General features: G+C 27.8%; 1 protein-coding gene across 1 annotated transcript in view; it reads right to left on the bottom strand.

The window, feature by feature from the left end:
- Window positions 1-1402: 1402 nt before the first annotated feature.
- The window catches only part of LOC136974897 (histamine H1 receptor-like), a 47088-nt gene continuing 23502 nt past the window's right edge, over window positions 1403-24988 (bottom strand). The window contains exon 2 of the mRNA XM_067269882.1: window positions 1403-2771. Within this exon, the coding sequence (XP_067125983.1) occupies window positions 1593-2771 (1179 nt within the window). The 3' untranslated portion in view covers window positions 1403-1592. The remainder of the gene's footprint in view (window positions 2772-24988) is intronic.

Here is a 24988-nt window from a genome sequence, read left to right as displayed (position 1 = left end):
CTTCTTCTTCTATTAATATTAATCAATATGAGCTATTTTACTTTCACCTTTATCTTTTTCAGGGGTCATTTTTCATGATTAATGTTATTTTAAAAGCAGAAATGGCAATAAAAGTCAATGATTATGCATGCATTTTTAACGAAAGAGAATTAAGGAATTTATGTTATAAAAAATGAAATGAATAAAAATTTACAGAGCCTCAAGCAAAGATTGTTGATATTAGCTTAGTTACATAAAAAATCTGAAACAATTTGCAGTTGATTCAATGAATAATTACAAGTTCTTTAACTAATCGGTAGCTAATGTAAGTAAATGATAATTATTTTAAGGTTTATATCAATAAAATTTTGTGAGTTTTCTTAACGTTATTGTAAGTTGTTACCACCATTTACATGTCCAATTGTGTTCACATTACGTTTCTCTTCTCACGTTTCAAACAGATTATGATTTTATTACAAAATACTTTAAGAATATAAGGCGTGTGCTATAAATCAATGCGTGCTTTTTATTATTTATGATTCGAAACTGCTCTTTAGTGTGTTTAATTTCGATTTTTTCTATCATCACGGATCAATTGTGAAACATTTGAAAACTTTCCGCCTCTTAAAAATTTTATTGCCGGATATCCGACTGTTTCCAGGAGTACCCATTTTGTTTCTGAACGGCAATTTAAAAATGCAAAAAAAAAAAAAATGCAATTCTTTGTTTAAAGATGATATAGGAAATTCTCCTTCCACGAATTTTTTAAATGAACGGATCAATAATGGCACCCTGAAGACAGATATACTCTATCTGAAGAGAACACGAGTTAATCTTGTTTTCTCCATTGTTACATTTTTGTCCAAGGAGAATTCAAAAGCTTAGTTTCTAGAATATTGATGATTTTCTTTTATTTATTTTTATTTCTTTCCAACGTGAGAATAAATGGATGTGCTCCTCAAGTGATGTTTGCTTGTGAAATTATAAATGATTTATCAGCGAAAATTATTGCGACAGCGTCACAATTCCGGGCTGCAATTTTTAATTTAATTTAAAATATATGCTCTCGGTCTCTTGCCCCTGCACATTATACTTTTCCTGATAAGAACAGTTCTTTCAGGGGAGAATTTTTGAGTTGAGATCACGTGACTTCCGGTGTAGACTAAAAGTTCACGAAGTCGTGGCCTCCTGTCCTTAAGCTTTTCAGATCTGGTCTCCTCTTTCATCTATCTAACAACGTTCTGGAGATTAAAGAAGGATCGACAGACACTGGAAATTTACAGGTCTACAGTTTTTTTTTAAATTGCAGCCCAATTAAAATTACAATTAACACTTTGGAAATAAAAATACTGTAGCATTAACCATAAGTATAATATTTATTGCATTCATTAAAAACATTTGTAAGTTATTTACAATAAACATTCTCTATTAGATATATACAACGATAAGTTGTATGTAAAATATTAATATACAATGCACGATCTTTTATTTTATTTACATCCTCAACTAGAATTCAGAGAAATTATAATTTAGTGAAACAGTATTTTGATTTTTTTTCTGATATTTAATGACAATGTTAAGGAAGGGGAAAAAATAAAAATCTTACAGAATGATTAAGCGAAGAGTTGATCGGGTTTAGAAGAGGTAGAAGTAGTAAACATGGCTTTATTACTTCGACAAAATAGTTTTTTGAATGCTCTTTTAAAATTCGCATTACATAAAGCATAAAGAAAGGGATTCATAGTAGAATTTAAGTAACCCAGCCATATCGTAGCAGTGTGGACGTCCGGATTGATACAATCTTCACAGTAGGCAGTAACCATAAATGTAATTATATATGGCAACCAACACAACACAAACGCTCCCATGATAACACCTAACTGCCTCGCTGCTTTTTTCTCTTGTCTTAAATTAGTTATTGTCCTCCTAGTGACTTTCATGCGAATAGCTGTTGATAAATTTGGTAGAAGACTACTCCCAGAGCGAAAACTTCCCCCCACTCTTTCGTCAGAACGTAGAACTGGTCTCACTTCTTCTCTCGAACCGTCTCCCATATATTCTACTTTAACTGTAACTCCTTGATAATGTTCAGATTGTTGAGCTTGATCCCCGTTAGAATTTTGAACTGTTAATAGAGTTAACTGTTGAAATTTTCTATCATTTGGAGATGGTCGAAACACAACTCTACTATCTGTGCGCCGGAAGCTGACGTCACTCCAATCTCTTCTGTTTTCTCTATTATTGGCACCATTCCTACATTCTAATTGCTGTTGCCCGCGAACGTTGCATTGTCCTATCTCGAATTGGCTCCTCTTTTTGATTTCTGAAAATATTTTAACGTAGAGACAGATCATGAGCACCATTGGTACATAGAAGTTAGCTGTCGAAGTAGTCAATTTAAAAAATACATTATCAGCGAATTCCGTTTCGCAAACGCTATCGGGCTGTTTGCGTATTCCATCATTGTACCAATAATGCCATCCGATAATGGGGATTATCCACATGGCGGATACCAACCAGACAATGGCGATCATGACGAGTGCCCTCTTCTTGGTTCGTTTGCGAATGTACTTGAGTGGCGAGCGAATTGACCAATAACGATCCAGGCTAAGGATTAGCAAGTTTAGAATGGAAGCCGTACTTGCCGAATAATCAGCAGACAGCCAAAACTGGCAAACTACAATTCCGAATTTCCAATCTCCCGTTATGGCATACGCAGAACTTATTGGCATGACGAACATTCCGACTGTAAGATCAGCAATGGCTAAGCTCATTATGAACATGTTGCTCACCTGAAAAATAAAATTGTGTGCATTTCAGTAATACTTTCATCTTTTTCATATAAATTTTAAATTTATCAGTAAATTCCTATCTCTTGAGATAAAGAGGACGACATTCTCTCAAGAACATTCATAAAAAACAATTTAATTTCATCTTTTAGTAGAAGAATACTAAACTTAATATTAAATAAATCAGTTTTATTTTATTTTCTCTTTATTATTGCATACATTAAACGAATAATAGTATCTAATTAAATTCTGTCCTTTCGGCAATTCCATTGCTTTAAGTATTTTAAATGTTTAATTATTTATGAATTTTCTCAAGATAATAGAGAAGTTTCAAATTCTTTAATATATTTGATGTTAAATTCATTAAGCAGCGCAGTGAAGATTTTATTATTTTCATTTTTTTTAATTCATTAGATTAAAAAAAAGAAAATTACACGCTTAATGAATGCCTTTTTTTAATGCAGCTAATGGATTGTTACCAAGAGAACGGATGTCGAATGTAAGAAGATTAACATCTATTACATAATTGGATAAAAGTAAAATCTGCTCCATTCATTACGGCTAGTATTTACATTAAAAGAATTACTTTTTAATGAAAACATATTTTAATAATAATATATAAAAAACGATCTTAAATGCCAATATTCTAAAGAGATTTTGAAAGTTTCGCTCAAGTTGCACGCGTGTAAAGAATGCTTTACATAAATCACCAGACATACTTTATAAAGTAGAACAACAAGCTAGCATCCATTTATCTTGACTGAGATTGAGAATCTAGGTCTATTCTACCATAACCTGATGGATGGTATCCTGATCCACTGTTTGCTTCAATGCACTGAATACATTAACACCCTAAATCAATCTTTTGCATGTCATAACGTCAATATTCCTTTCCCCCCCTGCAAACTGGATCTATTTTGACATGCGATTTGTGCTTTCACCTTTTCAAGCTTTTATACTGTATTTATACATAGAAAAAGTTTGAAAGGGATAAAGTAGTTCTTGTATATTAAAATCAGGTACGAATAATAATATCCCTGCTGGCTTTACTTTTGGCATTTGATCTTAAAAATGATGAATAGATTTAAGATTACTCTTGATTTTATCAAAATTTTCATACATTACTTCATTATTTATATTTAAATAACAAATTTAATGATGATAGAAGTACATTAAGTAACGTATTAATAAATTAATTTATAATGAAGTTGTATATTTTGTTTCTCTTACTGTAATATTGTCAGAGTCGAGCACAAACAGAATTAATTCAAAATTATCTACAAAGTTATTTTACTTTAAATTTAATGAAATACGTATCACTCAATGTTACTTAGTAGGGAATGTAAGAAATTTTACATGATAAATTTAATAAGATTACATAAATATCTAATCGAAAGCCTAATTATTCACATATTTAAAGTTATATTTAACATGAAGTAGCAGGATTTATCTCATTGAATATTTATTGGATGAGAAGATTTATTAGAAAAAAAAAAAATTAAAGTAAACAAAGTTTTAGTTTAAAAGGTTACGAAATATTTTATTCTGTACTTGATTTTACATTAAAAACTACCGGAAAATGAATTTCCATTAATTTTTTAATACTGTAAAAGGTACTAATATATTTAATAATATATATATTATATTCTATATATAAATATAATAATAAAAACAATTAATGGAAATTCAAAATTGATATGAATTTTTCTTCGGTAGCTTTTAATATAAAATAAATAAATAAATGTATTTATTCTGTATTTAAATTTTGAAATATTATTTCAGATTGAAATAACTTTTGTTTATTTAGAGTCTGTCAAAGTTTTGTTATATTATTGGTTTATTTCCTCGTTGTTTTATGTATATATAAATTTGATTTATATGTTAAAACATTTTATAAATAATTTATTTGAAAATTATAAGTTTTAATAAAATTATTCTGAACACAATGAAAAGTTTATTGAAATTTTTATAACGTCAAAGAAATTTGATAATAAGAAAACAAACGAAGCAATGTTCTGTTAAATTTGAATTAATTTATTAAACTAACAGAAACAGTTATTTATATATTTTAAATAATCTCATTATTTGTTGGCCCACGTAAAAATAATGTAAACAGGCTTTTTATATATGTTTAAAATACAATTTCAGCTTAAGTAAAGAAAATAAATATTTCTAAAATTTTAAATTTTCTTCGTAAAAAAAGATTTTAAAAATCGAATTAAATAAAATTGGAAAATTTTCCACGTACATTTTTATAAAAACATGTAAGGATTGAATTTATTGTCTGTGGCTGTGTTTGTTTTTCTGTAGTGTGCTGTTATGAAGCCTTAATGACACATACACTACACACTATAGCATATACATATACACTTACTATAAAGATGCCGTTATTAAAAATCATAATTGACAAAGTTAACACTCTATTTAAAGTAAACAAACAGATTTATGAAAAATTATTTTTATTATTATTATGGTGGCGTGTATCCTACGCGAATTACCCGTATATATCGGTGTTTAGCGCTATATCGGGCTAATAGATAGATACAGAACAAGCTGTTACTACATTTTGTTTGTGCTGTGTATCTATGTTTAAGAATATCTGAAATAGTATGTGTTTATTATGGTAGCTTTATTTGTAGTGTGATATATGTGATGTTATGAAGCCTTAATGACACATACACTAACCATATTCATATCATATATACTACACAAAAGTCGTTTTTAGACTTTTGTGTAGCGTATATGATATGACTTGTGCAGGAAAGGACTGTTGACACAATACGTATCTTATCCATTCTCTACAGATGCTTCATTTCGTGGAAAAATTCTGAGTATCAGTGAATGTATTTGTTTACTGTGGGTATTTGGTACAATCTCTGGCTATGATGTATGTAATTTTGCTTTGTTTGTCAATGAATGTAATGTTTACTCTGTTATGAATAGTTTTGACTGTGATTATAACTTGCTCATAGTATATTTTCTGTTGCTCTCTATGACCATCTGAGGTGTGAGTATAGATTCGTTTGTTCGTGTGCAAGCTTATGATGTATTGTATTTGCGATTTGGTTATGAAGATATAAAAAGCTTACAACCTTATGTGAATATGTCGTCTGTGAGTATGGTGTGCTTCCTGTAGTTATTTTGTTTTATGACTTGGTCTTCTATGACAATTACGAACCTTACCGTCTCTCTAGTCATCCATATAGTTATGTCAACGTGATCTTGGTTGAGATCGTTAGGGTGCCTACCATAAAGCTTCTTCATGGTTTAAGTCTGTCTAGCGGTGTCTGTGCATTCCGTGTACTGTATTAGATCCAGGTCAGTGTCGTGTAGGTTTAATGGTGTATTGTCTGCAAGTGTTACAGCTTTGTGTAATTGGACGTTTCTTGTTTTCTACAGGAAAACTCACAATGTCTCTAGTGAGAATTTAAAAAAACGCTTTATTTTAAATTAATTTATTGTATGTAGGCAAATAATGACTAATTTATTGCCTATAACTTTTCGTTGTTATGCAATTTTTTAAATTTCAATTTTTTTATTAATTGCAGAAGTAAAATTGAAACATTCTAAAATTAAATGTTTCAACCAGTTTCTATGGCAATGTTCCTTGAAGCAGTTAATTTATGTCGTACCGTATACGTGAATATAAATACAGTACAGTACAGATCAAATATAAGACAAGCTTGGGATCAAAAGAGATCCAGATTTCTGGATTTTCCGGTTTTCTGGACACAGACTAAATGTATATTTAAAATATAAAATAGACAACGAAAAATAAAGAATAAAACTTTTTTAAAGTTTCGTTTGCAGACGTTACCAGTTCCAGTGTGTAGCAGTTACAGTGAAACTGATTACGTGCCAGGCGTATACCACAATAAACAAAACAAAATGGCAAAATACAGTTGTACTACAGCCCGACAAATTCAAAACTGGGTAGTTAAAAAATTGCCGGTTTTATGTTAATTCCTAATTTCTGGAAGCCTGGTATCAAGTTTGGTACTGTATTTTGATATAAATTTAAATAACATTTATTTGAATATCACAGTTCCATAAAGCAGTAACTCTAGCAGACTCAAATAACACACCATTAAATTTACACGCATCATATGGACATGACAAAACATATAAAAAGCCATAGACACCATTAAGCAATCGTGGGCTCGAAAGGCACTCTGTGGCAGGGATCCCTGCGACCTAGCATAGGATTTTGTTGACAAAACTGCGTCAAACAGCTGGTTAGCACGTGGATTCCTCTTTGGGTAGACGAAAGGATTCATGATTGCCATACAGGATCAGGTCATAAATACTAAAAGCTACAGAAAGCACATACTTAAAGATACAACATTCACAAATGACACATGCAGAAAATATCACATCTGTCACATCATGCCAGAAACTATACAACACATCACTTCTGGTTGCAAGATCCTGGCACAGAAATTATTTACATAGACAACTATCAAGTAGCAAATGTAATACACTAAGAACTTGCAAAGAAACACAAATTATTAGACATCCACGAACCATACTATAAATACATTCCACATAGTATTGGAAAACAACACGTAAAAAATGTACTACCACAGAGCCATAATCACAGATAAAACAACCTACCACAAGAGACCAGACATCACACTCATTGACAAACATAATAAAATCACATACGTTATAGACATAGCCATTCCAAACACTCACAATATACAAAACACATGCACTGAAAAAGTCAGCAAATACACGGAACCCACCCAGGAAATAAGGCATCTGTGGAGGATGGATAGGGTGCTTATTGTACTTGTCGTTCTCTCCTCTACAGGTGTTATACCACACACACTACACAAATGCCTGGAAACATTACGATTGAACAGAAACACATACATCACACTACAGAAAGCCACTATATTGAATACATGTCATATTGTTAGGAAATTCCTGAATACAGACACATACGATACAGTTTTAATTTTTGTTTTGGTTACTATGCCTTGACTCTAGTCCGGCATAGTACACTGCCACCGGTGTCAACCAAGTATACCTCACAAAACCCAACATAATAATAATAATAATAATAATAAATACTTATGTACATTTATTCTCTAATTTCAATTGATAAAATTTACTAAATGTGCATGTGTATATATCTATGTACACACTCATAAATTCACACTCACACACATGTTCACACACATTTAAATAAATATATATTTATTTAAACACAATTTAATGATTTACTGTATTACATTTTCATGTTATATTTTCATATTAAATGTATTACATGTACGTAATACAGTTTAATGATTGAACTGTCTATACATGTACTGTACAACATTGAAATGTTTTTATGTATTCCATGTGGAACAGTCAGGATAGATATTTTAATAAATCTAATTTAACATCCTTTATTTTAACTACTTTTATTCAGAGCCATTTAAAGTTTCGAAGAATTAATTATTAACTTACGATCTGTTTGATTATCCCTACGACTTACCGGTAACTTTAATAACTTTCATAACAATTTCTAAAATGTTACTTTTGTGTGTCCTTTATGTGGTAATAATAACAACTTATAATACTAACGATTATTAATACGATGGTTATTCATTAATAACTTTAAAACAGATAAAAATAGCTTTATAATTCTATAACTTCGATGGAAGTTTTAAAACTTTAATTTAGAAAGATATTTCTTTACAACAATTATCGACTTCTGCTTTTAAAACTTTAATTATTTATTTAATTAAGTTTTGTTAAATTATTTTACAGCCTACACGAATTCAGATCCTCTCTGTTATATATATTTGCAAGAATTTGTTCTTAAGAATAAAGATAGAATTCTAATGAATTAATTAATTATAGAATTCGTGGTAATTAAAATTATATGATATACCAATTACTAATGTATTATTTAGCTTTAGTTGATTCTAATATTGTAGTTGATTTTAATAATTGAGCAACGAGTTGCTTAACTTTTCCGGGCAATATTTAAAACAGCTTGTGGCGCCATCTGTTATGCTATTTTACTAAAAAATTTTTAATTGTTATAAAACGGCAAAAAGCTTAATTTTGAGGGCAAACATAAGTTTTATTTAAAAAAATATAAATGCTAATAACAAATAAAATCGCCATTAAGTCCGACCCTACTCGAGATACGACACACGACCCCCTCTATGTTCAAACCCCCTCGACCTTTAACCATTAAAACTTAATAGCACGAATATCCCTAATACACAAACCTTCCTGCAAAATTTCAGAAATATTTGACAAAAGGCACAGGAGTTATTGAGGTTGAAAATAGGTGAACAAATTCGTGCCTTCCGCATAGACGACAGAAAAAACCCCAAATCTTCGACCTATGTAAACTGTTTATAGTAACTGGTTTAAACTAAAATAAATATATAATTGTAAAACATATCCAAGAGTTTTTTTTTACTTTCATTACAATGGGATAATTAATATTAAATTTTAGGAATAAATTTAATAGTAGTTACAGAATAATAGAGAATTATGCAGATTTGCTAAGAGCTCTTTAGCGGAGACTTTTCCATGATAATCAAATAAGGATGGTGTCAGAACTTACGATGTGAGATTATCTATTACGAATGAACGTTGAAATAAGTAATCTTGGCGTTTAGGGGTGATAAGTAATCGTTGTATCTATTGGAAATATCGAATCTTTTAAGTACCCATGAATTGTTATATGACTAAAAATCTCTGCGTAAATATTGATGAAGTGCAATTAAACAATAAGGCCGAGAAATTAGTAAGTAATTACTATTATTTAAATTATTGGGCTGCAATTTTAAAAAATTGCGGACATAAATTTCTACTATTGTTCGTCTGTCCGCCTGTGTGTCCTTCCTTAATCTCGAGAACGGTGTTAGGTACATAAATGCAAAGAGCAGATATAGAAATTTTAAGGACAGTAGAGCTCGATTAACTATATATAAACATTCGGTCTGAACTGGAAGTCACAAGATTTAGTTTAAAAATTTTTCTATCCACGGAGTTACATAGATGACCGACTCTGTTGTTATCAGAAAAAGCATGATGTACAGAGGCGAGCAACTATTAATTTGAAATGGAAAGCATATATTTTAAATTAAATAAATTAAAAATGTATGTAAATATAAATAGGTTTTAGTAAAATATTATAATAGATAACACCACACGCGGTTTTAAATGTTGCCGGGAAAGTTAGGCAACTCGTTGCTGGATTTTTTTATACTTCTATACTGTATTTTATATATCATACTTTTTTTCCCTCTTCTGATGCTAAGAATGACTGTCAATAATCTACGAAACTGGGCCAATGAAGTTCATTTACACGTTTTTGAATATCTTAATTACTTTGTTACACTGTATATTAAGATTTGTGCAGAAATCTAATTTTTATTTTTTTATTTTTATCCAAAAATAAATCAAATTTTCGCTCTGCAGACACTTTTCCATGGTGAATAAATAAGCTGTATTTTTCTTTAAATTGTAAAAAATAAATATTGAAAGTTACATGAAAGACCTTGTGACAGTTTATAAATTGAAATATTTTAGTTTTACAGACTGACGATGTCAATATTTATTTCATTTTAATCTTAAAAATAATTTTTTAAATACAAATTTGCATTCAAGAAGTTAATATACGTGTAAAAATATTTTCTACAGTTTTTAAAGTAATTTTATTTTAATGAGTTTTAAAAATAGTTTTATTTAAATACAATTATTTTCTACAATTAGGGTAGTTTCTACAATGCAATTTATTTGATTTTCATTTAAGATGAAGTTTATTAGAGATAATGGAAAGCTTTTATTGCACATTAAAAACAAGGTAAAACAATTAATCTTTTGTTTTTTTCAAAAGAGAGGAATTGTTATGACATGAAAAATGTATTCGTCGTAGTAGTTTTTACGTAGTTTACATTGAAATACAAGCGTAAGTTGGTCTTCATTAATCTTGATTTGTTCAGCCACAGTTGAAGTTTCTATTACATTTTAATTTTAAATATAGTTATTATGTGTAATGAAATATCTCGAAAGAATATAATATAAAAACTAATGACGGCATAGCAAAATTTATTGACTCTTCACAATTTCTGGCTGCAATTTTTAATCGTATTTTTAATTTATTTATTTTAAAATATATGCTCTCCAGCTCAAATTAATAATGACTTCTCTGTGTATCTAACTCCTTCCAGCAGAAAAGTTTTGAATTAAAATCATGTGATTTTCGGTCTAGACCGGAGGTTATTATATAATTAGTCAGGATCATCTTCCCATAGGCTTTTCATATCTGGTCTCGGATTTTATCTATATAATACCGTCTTCGAGATTAAGGAAGGACGGGCAGTGGGAATTCATAGGTCTACAATTTTTTTATTTAATTGCAGCCCAATTATTTAATTTTTTTCTTGAATAAGGTTAATGCAAAGAATTGATTTCGGTCATGTTTAATTCTTCGCTTTTATATTAATAGTGTCCGATATTAATTTTTATTTTTGTTTATTGGACAGATTCAATCTATTAAACTTATTTCCTTCGAGTAGTGAACAAGTTTTTTGAGCTATATTTTATGAAAAAAGAAGACAAAATTTATCCAGTTTTTTTATATAACAAATGTGCTGTTTTGAAGTAGCCTAATCTACAGACAAATAATAATTAGTTTTACAAAGCCACTTTTAACCTATATACTTTTAACCTATATACCAATATAAAACATATATAAAGTTGCCTTATGCATTTCATTCTGTAATGTATCTTACACGTTTCATAGATTTAACGAATTATTTAACATAATTACTGTATAAACTTTGTAGATAAATAATAATAAAAAATAATTTTATTAACTTATTGATATTGTGAATTGAAAATTCTGTCTAACACAGTATTATTTTTGTATCTAACACAATAAATCTACTGGATGAAAAAAATATATAAAATTATTAAGAATTAAAATTAAAAGAAACGTTTAGAATCTTTATAAATATAATCAAACTTTGATAAAATGCTTCTTGGAAATAGCTCTACTCGTGGAGTTGATCTTTTCCATAAATATTAAATAGAGAACTAATTAGTATTTGTGAATTACTAAATGAATTTTGCATTGCAAACGAAATTGCAATCGTGACTTACAAAATTTGATCGATATGAGGACCTCTTTACTAATACAGTATATAATTCTTATTGTTTAACATATGTCAGTTTAGCTCCATACTCGATATAGTGCCAAATTTCGAGGCGCTAAATTGAATTTTGACTATATATATATATGTTTTAATGATTTAAAATTTGGTAATGAATTTAAAGTATTCTTTAACTTAAAATATTTAAACGTAATTTATATTAAGATTTTGTCAAATCAATCTTTTTAACATATATGGGTCATTGTATATTTCTCAGTATAACATACATAAAAGTATTTTAATTGATAAATTAAACCAAGATTTATATAGAAAAATGATATTGGTATTATCATTTATAGTAATTAATACTCACAAATAATACATATTTATTATCAACAGATATGGGACGCAATTTGAAGAAATTACCTGTAAAATTAGACCTATAAATTCCCACTGTTGCTGTTTGTCCGTTCTTTCTACATTAAATAAGCTTCAAAAGTATGTATGAAGTTAGAAAAATGAAAGCAGACAGAAGATAAGGAAAGCTTAGAGCATAAGGTCCTGATTAACTGTATATTCATTTTCGATATAAACTGAAAGTCACGTGATTCAATTCAAACATTTCTTCGGGACGAAGTCAGATTGATGATCAGCATAACTCTGTTGTTATCAGGAAGAGTATGATGTACAGGGGCAAGACACTACTAATTTGAGATGGAAAGCATACATTTCAAATTAAAGAAATTAACAATATAATTAAAATTTGCAGTCCGGAATTTTAACGAACAATAAAGAAATTATTCATATTTTTCAACTCTTTCATATTAATTATGGTATTGTAGTAAAATTATCTCTGATTATGATAGTAAGCAATTATAAGAATTGGAAAACTTCTGATAAAAATGCTTGTATTCGAATTCATGATGTATTTGTATGTATCGATTTCTTTGGTTCAGCTGTCAACGTTTTGCACGAAAATTTTGTAAACTTTGTCTGATAACACGCTTTATTCTTCTTCCATTAATACAACTTCAAATGCAAAAATATTGAGCATGTTGCAATTTCTTACCATTGCAATTTCTGTGAATATTGTATAACAAAACAAAAACGTGCCCTTCCTAAATATGATTTACTTATTATTATTATTATTATTGCTGTCTTTTTATTTTGTTTTATTATTAATATTCTTAACAGCTATTAATTTTTTTTTATTACTTTAAAGTATTTATCAGACCACAGTTCTTTAATTTGAAAGTTATCTGTTTTTTTATTAAACCAATATTGTACTGTACAATATTCTTTACGAGTTGGTTTTTTTCTCTTAATTCCTTTCAAGTAATAGAAATTTAACTATTAAGAATAATAACGGTTTAGCTAGTTGCACCCAGGAAACGTATTGCTGGGTGCAACTAGCTAAATCATTCCTCCCGTCATTCCTCTAATCATTTCTAAATGAGTCAGTCCTTCTGACTAAAATCTCACAATAGTCTTTCCATTAATAACTTATAATTGAAAAAATAATTGAAAATCAATGAAAAGTAAAAACTAATCCGGAACGAATTAAAGAATTTCAACTCTAAAATTTATTTTCTGAATCGTTTTATACTGGACGGGGGCGAGTTTAATAGCAGGAATGGCAGGAAGAGGAGCCCTACAGAAATAGAAAATTGGGCACATTTTTGCTTATAATTATTTTATATCAAGTTAAATAGCCAAATAGACGCAATATGGCTCATCTACATTAAATAAGCTTCAAAAGTATGTATAAAACGGTAAATATAACGCGTATGCAAGTACCTTAACAAAAGAGAAATAGATTTCCCCTTAGGGTATTTTCTGTATATTCATAAATTAGTGCTTTATTTTTGTGAAAATTGTAAAATCTTTGGAAATCATGTAACATATAGAACAAGAAGAAAACAAGTTAATAAGTTCAGATATTTCAAAAGCAATTTACAAACAGATATTTAACAAATTATTAAATACGTGGGTATTTTGTCAACTTGCTGATTGCATGTTTAGATCCAATAAAGCTTATCTGGTAAAGAGCAACGGCATGCAGCAAGAGCTAGATGCGTTTAATCCGTCAATACTGGTAATCCGTTCCTTCAATACATAGGATGTAACTGGTAGGAATATGAGATTTACGACGAAACGATAAAGCATCAATAACACAGAACATCTAAGACTATCATTAATCAAGATCATCATAATTCTTTTTCGGGATTTAGATAAATTGTACGTAGCTAATAAGCCCTTCATATATATATATATATATAGTGTATATATAAGTGAAATAATAAATGATAGAATATATATATATATATATATATATATATTTACTATCATTTATTATTTCACTTAATTTTGAATAATTTTTATATGATTATCTACCGAAGAAACCTTTAATATATTTAATTTTATTGTTACTTACAACTACTACTAACTACAAACGTGTTTATAAAGTTTGACGCACTACTACATCTAATGTGCTGATTACCATTTTTTAAAAGAAATTAAATTTATTTAATTTAAAATATATGTTCTTCATCTCAAATTAGTAGTGTCTTGCTCCTGTACATCATACTTTTCCTGATAGCAGTACAGTCGTGCCGGTCATCTAACTCCTTTTAAGAGAATATTTTTGAATTGAAATAACATGAACTCTGGTGCAAACCGAAAGTTTGAATACAGTTAATCGGAGCCTCTTACCCTAATCTTTCCATATCTAGTCTCGGATTTCATCTAACTCCGTTCTCGAGATTAAGAATGAAAAAGACAGACAGTGGGGGAAATTTATACAGTAAGTCTACAATTTTTTTAAATTGCAGCCCAAAAACATGCTGTAAAACTGTCCACTTGTATGAAATTAATTTAAATCTTTAAAAAGTCTGTGTCAAGAAGCATTTCTAAAATTGATAATTTTACATTTACTTTTCTATTGCTTGATAAACTCAATGGAAAATTTCACTTAAGGCGATGACTTGTAAAGCGACTTTGCTGATTCTATTACAAAACTTTTTATGATAATTATTCTGTTATTAGTCATTACAATCTAAAAATGTCAAAATAAGAAAAATAGACATTCAATAATCTAATTTGTAGATTTTTGTTCTGAATTCTTTAACGTCCTTCATACGTTATCATCAGTTTTTACTTTGTGAAATGCAAGAAAATGACATTGATTATTTTGAATAATCTTCATTATTTCATTGCACATTTTTCAAAAGTATAAATGAAAAAATAACAAATGGACTACACTTGAGATTTTCGAAGGGAAGATGAAATTACATTCTCACAAAATTAAATTTCTCAGGGTGATATTTAGAAATATTTGATTTGAAAGTTGTTTAGAATAATTGATGCTCAAGTAGAATTTTTACAGAATGATAATTAGTTAATTTTAAAAATCTATTCTACAGTATACTATTACATCTAAATGAATAAAGATTGAAAACGTTTCTACATTAATTAATTATTTCGGTGTTTTCAACAAGTAAATATGTCGACTTTACATTTAAAAAATGGTGTCAAGTCTTGTACATTTTTAAAAATAATACTTATCTTGAATGAATGTTATCAGAAATTCAATTATTAAATAAATTAAATCATAAATTACTTCTATACGAGTGATGATAAAAACGGTAAAAATATCCAAATATCACTGGTGTAGATAAATATACTTTTAAAAATTTGTTTTAACAAAATTACACTTTGAATGTTATTTGTTGAATACAACATTATATTATTCTAACATTACGAGGTAAATTCATTACTCATTCCTTCAATAGGATCGAATTTCTCAACAGCATATTTATAAGTTACTTTCAGTCGCATTGCTGTCTTTTATACAATAAGTCACTCATCCACGAATTCCATACACTCAAAATATATCTATAAAATCATAAATCACACGTGTCTTCTACGTTATATTCCAGGATATTTTATGTCTAGCCATTTGAGCAACAGAAAAATTTTTAAAAAATTCTGAGAATAATTCATTTATATACTCGGAAATTGAAAATTAATCTTTCATTATATGTAGATTGTATCGTATTTTGTTTGCAAGAGCAGCTTACTAATGATTAAATTCAATTTTTCTTCCGGTAGAAAATTAAAAAAAAAAGGAAATAATAAAATCCTAATCCGGATTAAATTATAAAAAAATAAATAAAAGACATTATAAAATTATTTGATTAAATTCAAATTAAATTAATTTTAATCTTTGTGAATAGCATTCTTATACACCGTATGGTTGGAATTGATGGCGATGGTTCTCAAGATGTGATGGATTTTTCTTAAATATGAAATTTGTCCCGTTCAATAATCCCTTGCCATTTTTTTCTGTCCTTTTTTATTGATCCTTCTACGTTTAGTATCGGGTTGTAAACGGTGGATGTGGAGAACGATATAAATCATTCGATAGATATCAAACGCGGTCCATCGAGTTATCATGTTGGCAGCTGACATGACATAAAAGTCACTGACGTGCAATTACTACTAATTCAAGTGAACACTTCAAAATCTTTAATTTTTTTCTCCCCCTTTCGAAAATTTAACCTCAAGCTTGTCTTCTAACTGATTGCTAATAGTGAAATTATCTTGGCGTTTTGATCGATCGGCAACAACAGATATTGAATTAGATCAAGCTGTCATTTTTGATTAATAAAAGACAATTTAAAAAATCTAAAGATATCCGCAAATAGCCATTATTTAAATTTTCTATAAGGTGTGTGAAAAATTGAAAGCAATTTTAGAATTAATAGCTATATCTGGAAGGAGAGATAAAAGAATTTCTTGAATATTAGTAATCGCTTTTTCCTACAGCTTAACAGTCTTTAAGAGATTGAATACTAAATTCGACACAAACACGAATTAATGACATATTTACGACATTTTAAAATGAAATTTTAAAGAGTTTGATTAGTTTTTGGATACTTAATGACGCGCATCAAGTATAAATAAAAAATTAAACAATTATTATGTTTACAAAATAATTTGAAACCATTTTTTCGGCTATTTTCACTTCGTGGGTACTAAGAGGGTGTTTTTTAATCATACCCATCGTGGATTCGGCCAGGTCCATAATGGGAGATGAGAGATAAAACCCGATACATCTGAAATACAGTAAAACCTGCTAATGTGACAACCTGTGTAAGATGACCACTTTAAGCTGGTCCCTTCAGTAGTCATATTAGCAGGTGATATACATGCTGGCTTATGAAATATTCCTGTAATTGCTCTCCCGAATTCGATCGCTGGTTCCTCAGAGTTTTAGTCTAACATCAGCTTGAAACCATTAAAAAAATGTTTAATTCGCTGCAATTCGAAAAAACTGTATACCTATAAATTCCATTGTCGATCTGTTTGTCCTTCCTTAATCTCCAGAACGGTGTTAGATAGACGAACCTGAATAGGAGTTATGAAAAGCGAAGGGGGAAGCCCCGATTAACTATATACACATTTCCAATTTACGGAGGAAGTTACGTTATTTTAATTCAAAAATTTTCCTTTGAAAGAAGTTAGATAAATGACAGGCATTACTCAATTGCTAACAGGAAAAGTATGATTTACAGGAGAAAAGGACTACTAAAATTGAGAGCATATATTTTAAATTAAATAAATCAAAAATATGATTAAAAATTGCAGTCTGTTGCAATAAATAATTATTCATAAGAGATATAATTCGAAGTTTCTAATTTAAAATTAATAAGTTTTTTTATTTAAAAATTTATTTGAAATATAAAATTTGCTAAGATATAATTATTATTGAAAATTTTTCTTGTTTATCATTTTATAAAACTAAATATTTAATTAATAAAACTATCAAATTTCGAATATACTTATATATTTATTCGTATAAGTATAGGAAATTAAATATAAATATTTGCAATTATCTCTTATCTATTAACTGTTTAGCAATTCCAAATCGAGTTGTAGCTGTAAACATTTAGTTAAAATGTCATCGAATTGTGTCAGCAATTAATCTTAATGAGCATTTATAATAATTAACACGCGTCGAAAATAGCAAAATCCGATGACATTCTCATATACGAAATTTATATTAGTATCGAATTAAGATCTATATTTTCTTAAAATGAAATATAATACAATAGACTTATAATAAAAGTTTCAAAAACTTAGACATATAAGTTGTACTTTATGTACTGATAGAAAGAAAAACTATATTTTGAATAATATATAGATACAATAATAAATGAAATAAAACATAAAGACGAGCAATTGTTTATTGTGACATGATCACAATACCAAGCTGCAATTTTTAATCTTATTTTAAAATATTTATTTAATTTAAAATATATGCTCTCGAACTCACATTAGTGATGTCTTGCCCCTGTACATCGTACTTTTCTTGATAACAACGCAGTCATGCCAGTCATCTATGTAAGTCCGTTCAGGAGATAAATTTTTAAATTGAAATCATGTGACTTCCAGTTTAATCTGGAAGTTCATATTTAGATAATAAGGTCTTCTACCCCTAAGCTTTCTACATGTAATCTTGACATTTCTCTATTTAACACTGTAATAAAGATGGAGGAAGGATAGACAGACTGACGAAGGGCAATCGGAATTTATAGGTGTATAATTTTTTCAAATTGTAACTCAATAACGATAAATTAGAAGGAAATTGTCGACAGTTGGATTAAAATAAATTCTTTTTAGTACATAAATTCAGAATGTAAAAAAACTTACTAAAGACTGTCTCAAGAAGTCATTTTCATATCGTTTTGAGTGAAATATACAGAAATATATTTAAGAATATGTAAAAAATGTTTAACTTTTGACAAAAACGACAAATTTTATATGTAAAATGTAGATGGCTATCTTCAGTTATTACTTAACATTAAAAAAAATAAATTTATGAAGGAAATAGTCATAGAATTTTGTGAATATAAAGATGAAAATAAAGATAATATAATAAATTATGTATTTTTTTAGACTAATAATAATATTTTATGTGAATGAACAGAAAAAATAAAATGAAAAATTGTAAACAGTATTCTAAATTAAAGAGCAGTCTCCAAAAGAATTCATAAAGACATTTTTTGAAATTAATTTTGCACAGTAATTTGTGTAAGTGCACAATTACCTTATACGATGATGGTAAAACTTAGTTAATTTTTTAATATTATATACTGTATATTAAATAAAATCTGATAAATTATTGAAGTATTGAAGGTCTGAAATGCATATTTATCCTAAGTCTAAGCAATAAAAAGATTTCATAAATTCCAGGAATTACTGGTAGGAAAATTGCTTTCAATTTAGAATTTAGTAAAATTCGATGAAAATAAACATTTGAAGAAAGACGCATCTATTAGCGAAAATTAAAAACAGTTTTTAAATTATTTTGTAAAATAATACACGCTAATTTTATTTAATTGTATTTTTTGTAGAGAAATTATAAGATAATCAATAAATGTTCCATAAATATTACTGTTTCGTGTTCGTTTCTACTCAAATTCATGCCTTGTTGTCAATTTATTGAATTTTTTTTATAATTCTGACTATTAAATGTGAAATATTATTACATTTGTATTAAATTTCGGGTAGTTTTTTTATTGTTTTAATTGTTATTATGTTAGACTCTACGAGTAAATGTACTGTGACGTACTAAATGTTAACTGTTCTATCCAGATAACTATTTCTATTGTAATATTGTATCAAAGCAGTAAATATATCTTTTTATGGATAAGCTTTTTCAATTGGGATCCTTGATGCTGAATTTAATATTTACTCATCTCTTTAATATATTATATTCACGAATTGAATGGAGATAATAAGACGAGAAAAGATTAGTATCAGTCGATAGAAACCATTCTTTCGAATCATTATCTTCAAATTGAGCAGGGAAGAGGAGTTTGTTTACAAAAGTAAGATTTATTCTAATGAAATAAATTTAATCCTACACTATTTTATAAAATTCTAAGCGTGTCGATGCGTATTTGGTTTTATGTTGATACAAATAAATATAGAATGAGTTATTAGTTTTATTGTTTACACTAAGAAACTACTTAGTTCCGGTTGAATTTTTTTCAATAAATACTATTATAGTCATCCATTATGATTATAAAAAGAAATTTAAAAATTTACATTAACTGCGTGTGATTTATGATTGAATACTTCGAAAATATTTTAAGAAAACGAAAAAAATTATTGTGACACCGCCACAATGCAATTTTTAATCATATTTTCAATTAGTTTGATTTAAAATATATGCTTTCCACCTCAAGGGGTAGTATCTTGCACCTGTACATCATGCTTTTCCTGATAAGCACAGAGTCATGCCGGTCATCTATGTCATGCTATTGTTATTGTAATACCAAATGATTCTTATTATTTTTATTTTTTTTCTCACGTTTAATACATGATATAAAGCATTACTCTGATGTTGTACTTAAGAATTTATTAGTTTTTTTATCAGTGAAAGTTTATTTTACTCTTTGTTTGAAGTGACATTCTAAGTCTCTTTTATCTGTTATTGGCAGGACAATAGAACTTTCTTATTCTTTATTGATCGGCTGCGCTCCTTAGTATTTATTCGTGTAAATGGCAAAATGTAGAACTAGTCTCACTGCATCATTAGAATTGGCGCGGATCTTTTAATGAGAAATTCATTGTCTTAATAAATAAAAGTATCTTGTTACGAAAGGCTGTAAAATTTAATCCTGGATTAGTAATGTATTAAGAAAAGTTGTTGTGTAATTACTCGCCGAGTAGGAGACTTAATCTTTGTTTTCAAAAGATAAATCACAGTTTGAATTCTGTGTCAGCTTTTCCAAAGATCGAAGAGTTTCATAACACCGAATTTTAATTATTATTTTACACTAAAACTCATTCAAAGCTTACTCAAATTAAAATATTTTTAGTTTTATACATAATCAGATTATTAGAAAAGATTTACGACTTTTAATGGATACTTTATAAATGCTTAAAGAATAAAATACACACAGAGTTTTATTCCGTAATTTAATTAAATACGATAAAAAAATTACTGTGGTTAATTTAAATTATTGAAGTGGTTTTTCCTTTTATTCGAATATCATCGAACAAACAGATTAATTCATCTTTTAAAGCCGTATTAATACGCTTGATATCTAAAATAATATAATGACACTCAAAAGTTTACGATTTTAATGGAAAGATTATTTAAAATTTTACAGATTTGTTTAATACAATATAAAATTAATTATAATTTAGGTTTATAAATTTTTTGAATGCTAAGAAGAATGAAACTTACAAGAAATTAAAAATTTTTGTAAGGAAAGTTTAATGTTATTTAATGTTATACGAATGTTTTTGTTCCATGATACTTTTTCTAGTTAGGTGAAGGTCACGGTCTCTTCGCAATAATGCTTTTAAATGCATGAGATAAAATTACAGAAGAAACCAGTTTTATAGAAATTCATTCATTAAAGTAAATAATATATGATATAGTAATATATGTGCTTCTTTTTTAACACAATAATTAACAATAACCTTCCTATATTTTAAATGTATTGTAACGCTGATTTTTACCTTTCCAAGCTCAAGAACTCCTGTTAAAAACCCCTGATTTAGAGTATCCACTAATAAATGACAGAGTATAACCCTATATGAAACAACTTAACGAACATACTAAATATCATTTTGTTGGACTGCAATTTGAAAAAACTGTAGACCTATATATCACCATATTACCACTATCGTCCGTCTGCCTGTCTTTTCGAAATCTCAAAAACAGAGTTAAGAAAATCAAAATCGAGACCAGATGTGGAAATAGTACGTTTCATAGGCCTTGATTAACTATGAAGAAACTTCCGATCTAGACCGAATGCCAAGTGCTTTCTATTCAAAACAATTTCCCACAGCAGAATTACATAGATGACCGGCACGACTCTATTGTCATCAGGAAAAGTATGATGACAGGAGCAAGTCACTATTAATTTAAGATTGAGAGCATATATTTTAAATTAACTAAATTAAAAATATGATTAAAAATTGAAGCCCGGCATTGTGACCCGGCAATAAATAATTGCTCGTTTTATATTTATGTTACGATTGTAACTACAAAAATAACCAATTTAAGAATAAATGATTGAAAATTTTACATTAAAAATAAGCAATAACCTCGAATTTATCAGTTTTATTCAAGAATGAACAAAATATAAGTAATTATTTTTTAAAATGTTATATCGAATGCCAGATTGTGTGAAAACGCTTCAGTTGTCAACATGCAAAAATCTAACAATAATGTCAAAAGAAGTGAACGAATTTACGATTCACAGGAAATTGTTTCATTGCTAACTGGCAAAGAAATCCGGAAATCTAACAGTTGAATTGAAGGGATAGAAATTAAATGAAACGTTTGAAGTGAAATAGTTGCATAGATGATTTCTTAAAGAGGACGTATTTAAATGTGTTTAAATATAGTGCTTTAATTTAAAAAGTTGTAAGATATTTTTTTATTTAAATATCATAAGACATTCTAGATTAAAATTTAATTTATAAAATATTGTCAATAGTTCTCAAAGTTTTTTTAACTTATATTTTATTATGAATATAAAAAGAAACTACTATCGTAATCATTCAAAGTTTTATAAATAATTCATAAAATAAATAAATAAATAACAAGGCTCGATAGTTTAATAAATCATCAAGATATAAGCTTATTAAATTTATAATTTTTTTTAGTTGTTATATACATTATAAGTGTTTATTACTAATATCAGATGATTTTATATTATAGGATGTAATAAATAAATAAATATGTTATTTTATTATATTATTATCAATTTCGGAATAGTTTAAAAATTTTAGAAAACGATAATGATTCGTTTATAACAGTTTGTAACAAGTTTTTAAATATTTATTTTCTATATTTGAAGTAATATTTGCGTAGGAGAAGTCTTTTAATTCAGTAGAAAGTCAATAACTCCTCTGTTATATTTATTAAAAATAAGTTGAATCGAGAAATATTTATAATATTAATGGTTTATAAATTTTTAAGAATATGTAATTGCAGTAGCAACGAAAGAAAATTTACTTAAATTTATAAGAAGATAATGGGGTAAAGAAGCAGTGTATAGTCAAGACAATGGTTGAAAAAGATAAACGAAGGGAGGAAAAAAAGGAAAATATTGTGAATGAAAATTGCATAGAAAATAATACTGAAGAATGAATTGGAAAAGAAATTGAAGACAAAGAATCCACGAGAATAAAATAAATAAAAATTGATTTAGAAATGATTACAAATATTAAATAAATAAATAAATAAATAAATAAATAAATATATATATATATATATAGGAATTCTATGTGAATTTTTAAAAATTATTTACCTAATTTAATTATTGTTAGAAAATATTTGAAATGTTTAATGTGATTTTTTAGGTAAACAAAGTATGACAGAATATGTCGCGGAATTATATGATGCAAAAATTAAACTATTAATTTACAAATTAAAAATTATTTATAAATTGTGAACATTTTAAATGGTTCAACTAATGGGTAATAATAGATATTACTAAAATTAATAACATTAAAGAGAATTTGATAACTCAAAGCTAAAATTTTAACATTAATAATAGGAAGTTTCTTAAATGATAGAATTTCACCTATAATTAAATCTATCGCAATAACTAATAGTCTAAAAATTAATTGAATTTATTAAAATCTTTATAAAGAAGAAAAATTTACAAAGGAATATAGAAACATTACGATTATTGACATTTTATAATGTCTAATCCTATTAAAAATAAATTAAAGTAAAACAGAGGAAGAATAATCTCAAGTAAATACGTTGAGTTTCAGAAATATACGATATTGCTTAAGGCAGTTTGATAAATTTTATACACTGTGTTCAGAAAATTTTAAAAATAGACCTCATTCAGTAGTTAAAATAATTTTAAGATTTTAACTTATTCAAAAGTTAAATTAAATAGAGCAAGAAAAATACGAAACATTTATTGTGATTGCATTACTTATTAAAAGTAAAGTTTAATAATATTACAGTAAAAGAATACTTTCAAAAATATTATTATTAATTTTTAATTTTTTAAATTACTTAGAAAGCTTTGCGATTTATTATTGGCGAGTCTATAAAATCCAACAATAAAATCAAAAAATAAGAAAAGAATTTGGGATAAAAATAAATGAGTAACGAGCTATTATTTATTGTGACATTGTCACAATGCTGGGCTGCAATTTTTCATCACAATGCTCTCAATTTTCGTTGTGTCTTGCCCCTGTACGTCATACTTTTTCTCTTAACAGTAGAGTCGTGCCGCCATCGATCTAACACCGTTCAGTATCAAAATTTTAAATTGAAATAACGTCACTTCCGGTTCAAATCGGACGTTCCTGTATAGTTAATGGGGGCCGCCTGCTCCTAAGCTTTCCATATTTGGTCTCGACTGTTATCTACTTAACTCCGTTCTCCAGATTAAGGAAGGAAAGACAGACAGACAGACGCATGCCAATGGAAATTTATAGGTCTGTAATTTTCAAAAATTGCAGCCAAATGAAAATTTACATAATATGCTAATCTGAAATAGAACAAACTATAAAATTTTAATGCGAATGAAATACTGATACGATATAAAATATAACTAACAAAAGTATTAATTATGAAAGTTAGATATTGAAGAGCAGAGAGTCTGAAACAAGTAATGAAAGTATGTTAAATTTAATGGCTATAAAAATTTTCAAACTTATAATTTAAGAAATAATTAGCAGAATGTATAAAATTTCATATGGAGAACAAGAACGTAAAATTGTAGTAAGTACACTTGAAATCACTGAGAAAGTTTTGAAAGTGAAGAAAGATTGAAGTATAATGTGGGTGGAGGAAGGAACACACGAAGCGTTGGAAATGACAGCAGAAAGAAAGCTTTAACAACAAAACTTAAGATTGGAAGAAATTGATATAGCCAACATTACTTGGTTTTTTCTGAGGGATATCGAATGAAACAAGAGACGAGAGAAAATCTTTGTTATTTTTCAAAAGCCAAAACAATAATTAAAGCTTAATGATGTTCCAATAAAAAACGATAAAGTTTATCGTAATTTTAAATTACCATAAAACTATTTGTACCAAAATTAATATGT

Source organism: Centruroides vittatus, unplaced genomic scaffold (assembly GCF_030686945.1).
Source record: "Centruroides vittatus isolate TY-2023 unplaced genomic scaffold, ASM3068694v2 contig_359, whole genome shotgun sequence".
Lineage (NCBI taxonomy): Eukaryota > Metazoa > Arthropoda > Arachnida > Scorpiones > Buthidae > Centruroides > Centruroides vittatus.
The sequence above is the reverse complement of the archived record's forward strand: the minus strand, read 5'-3'. Positions and strand labels throughout refer to the sequence as shown.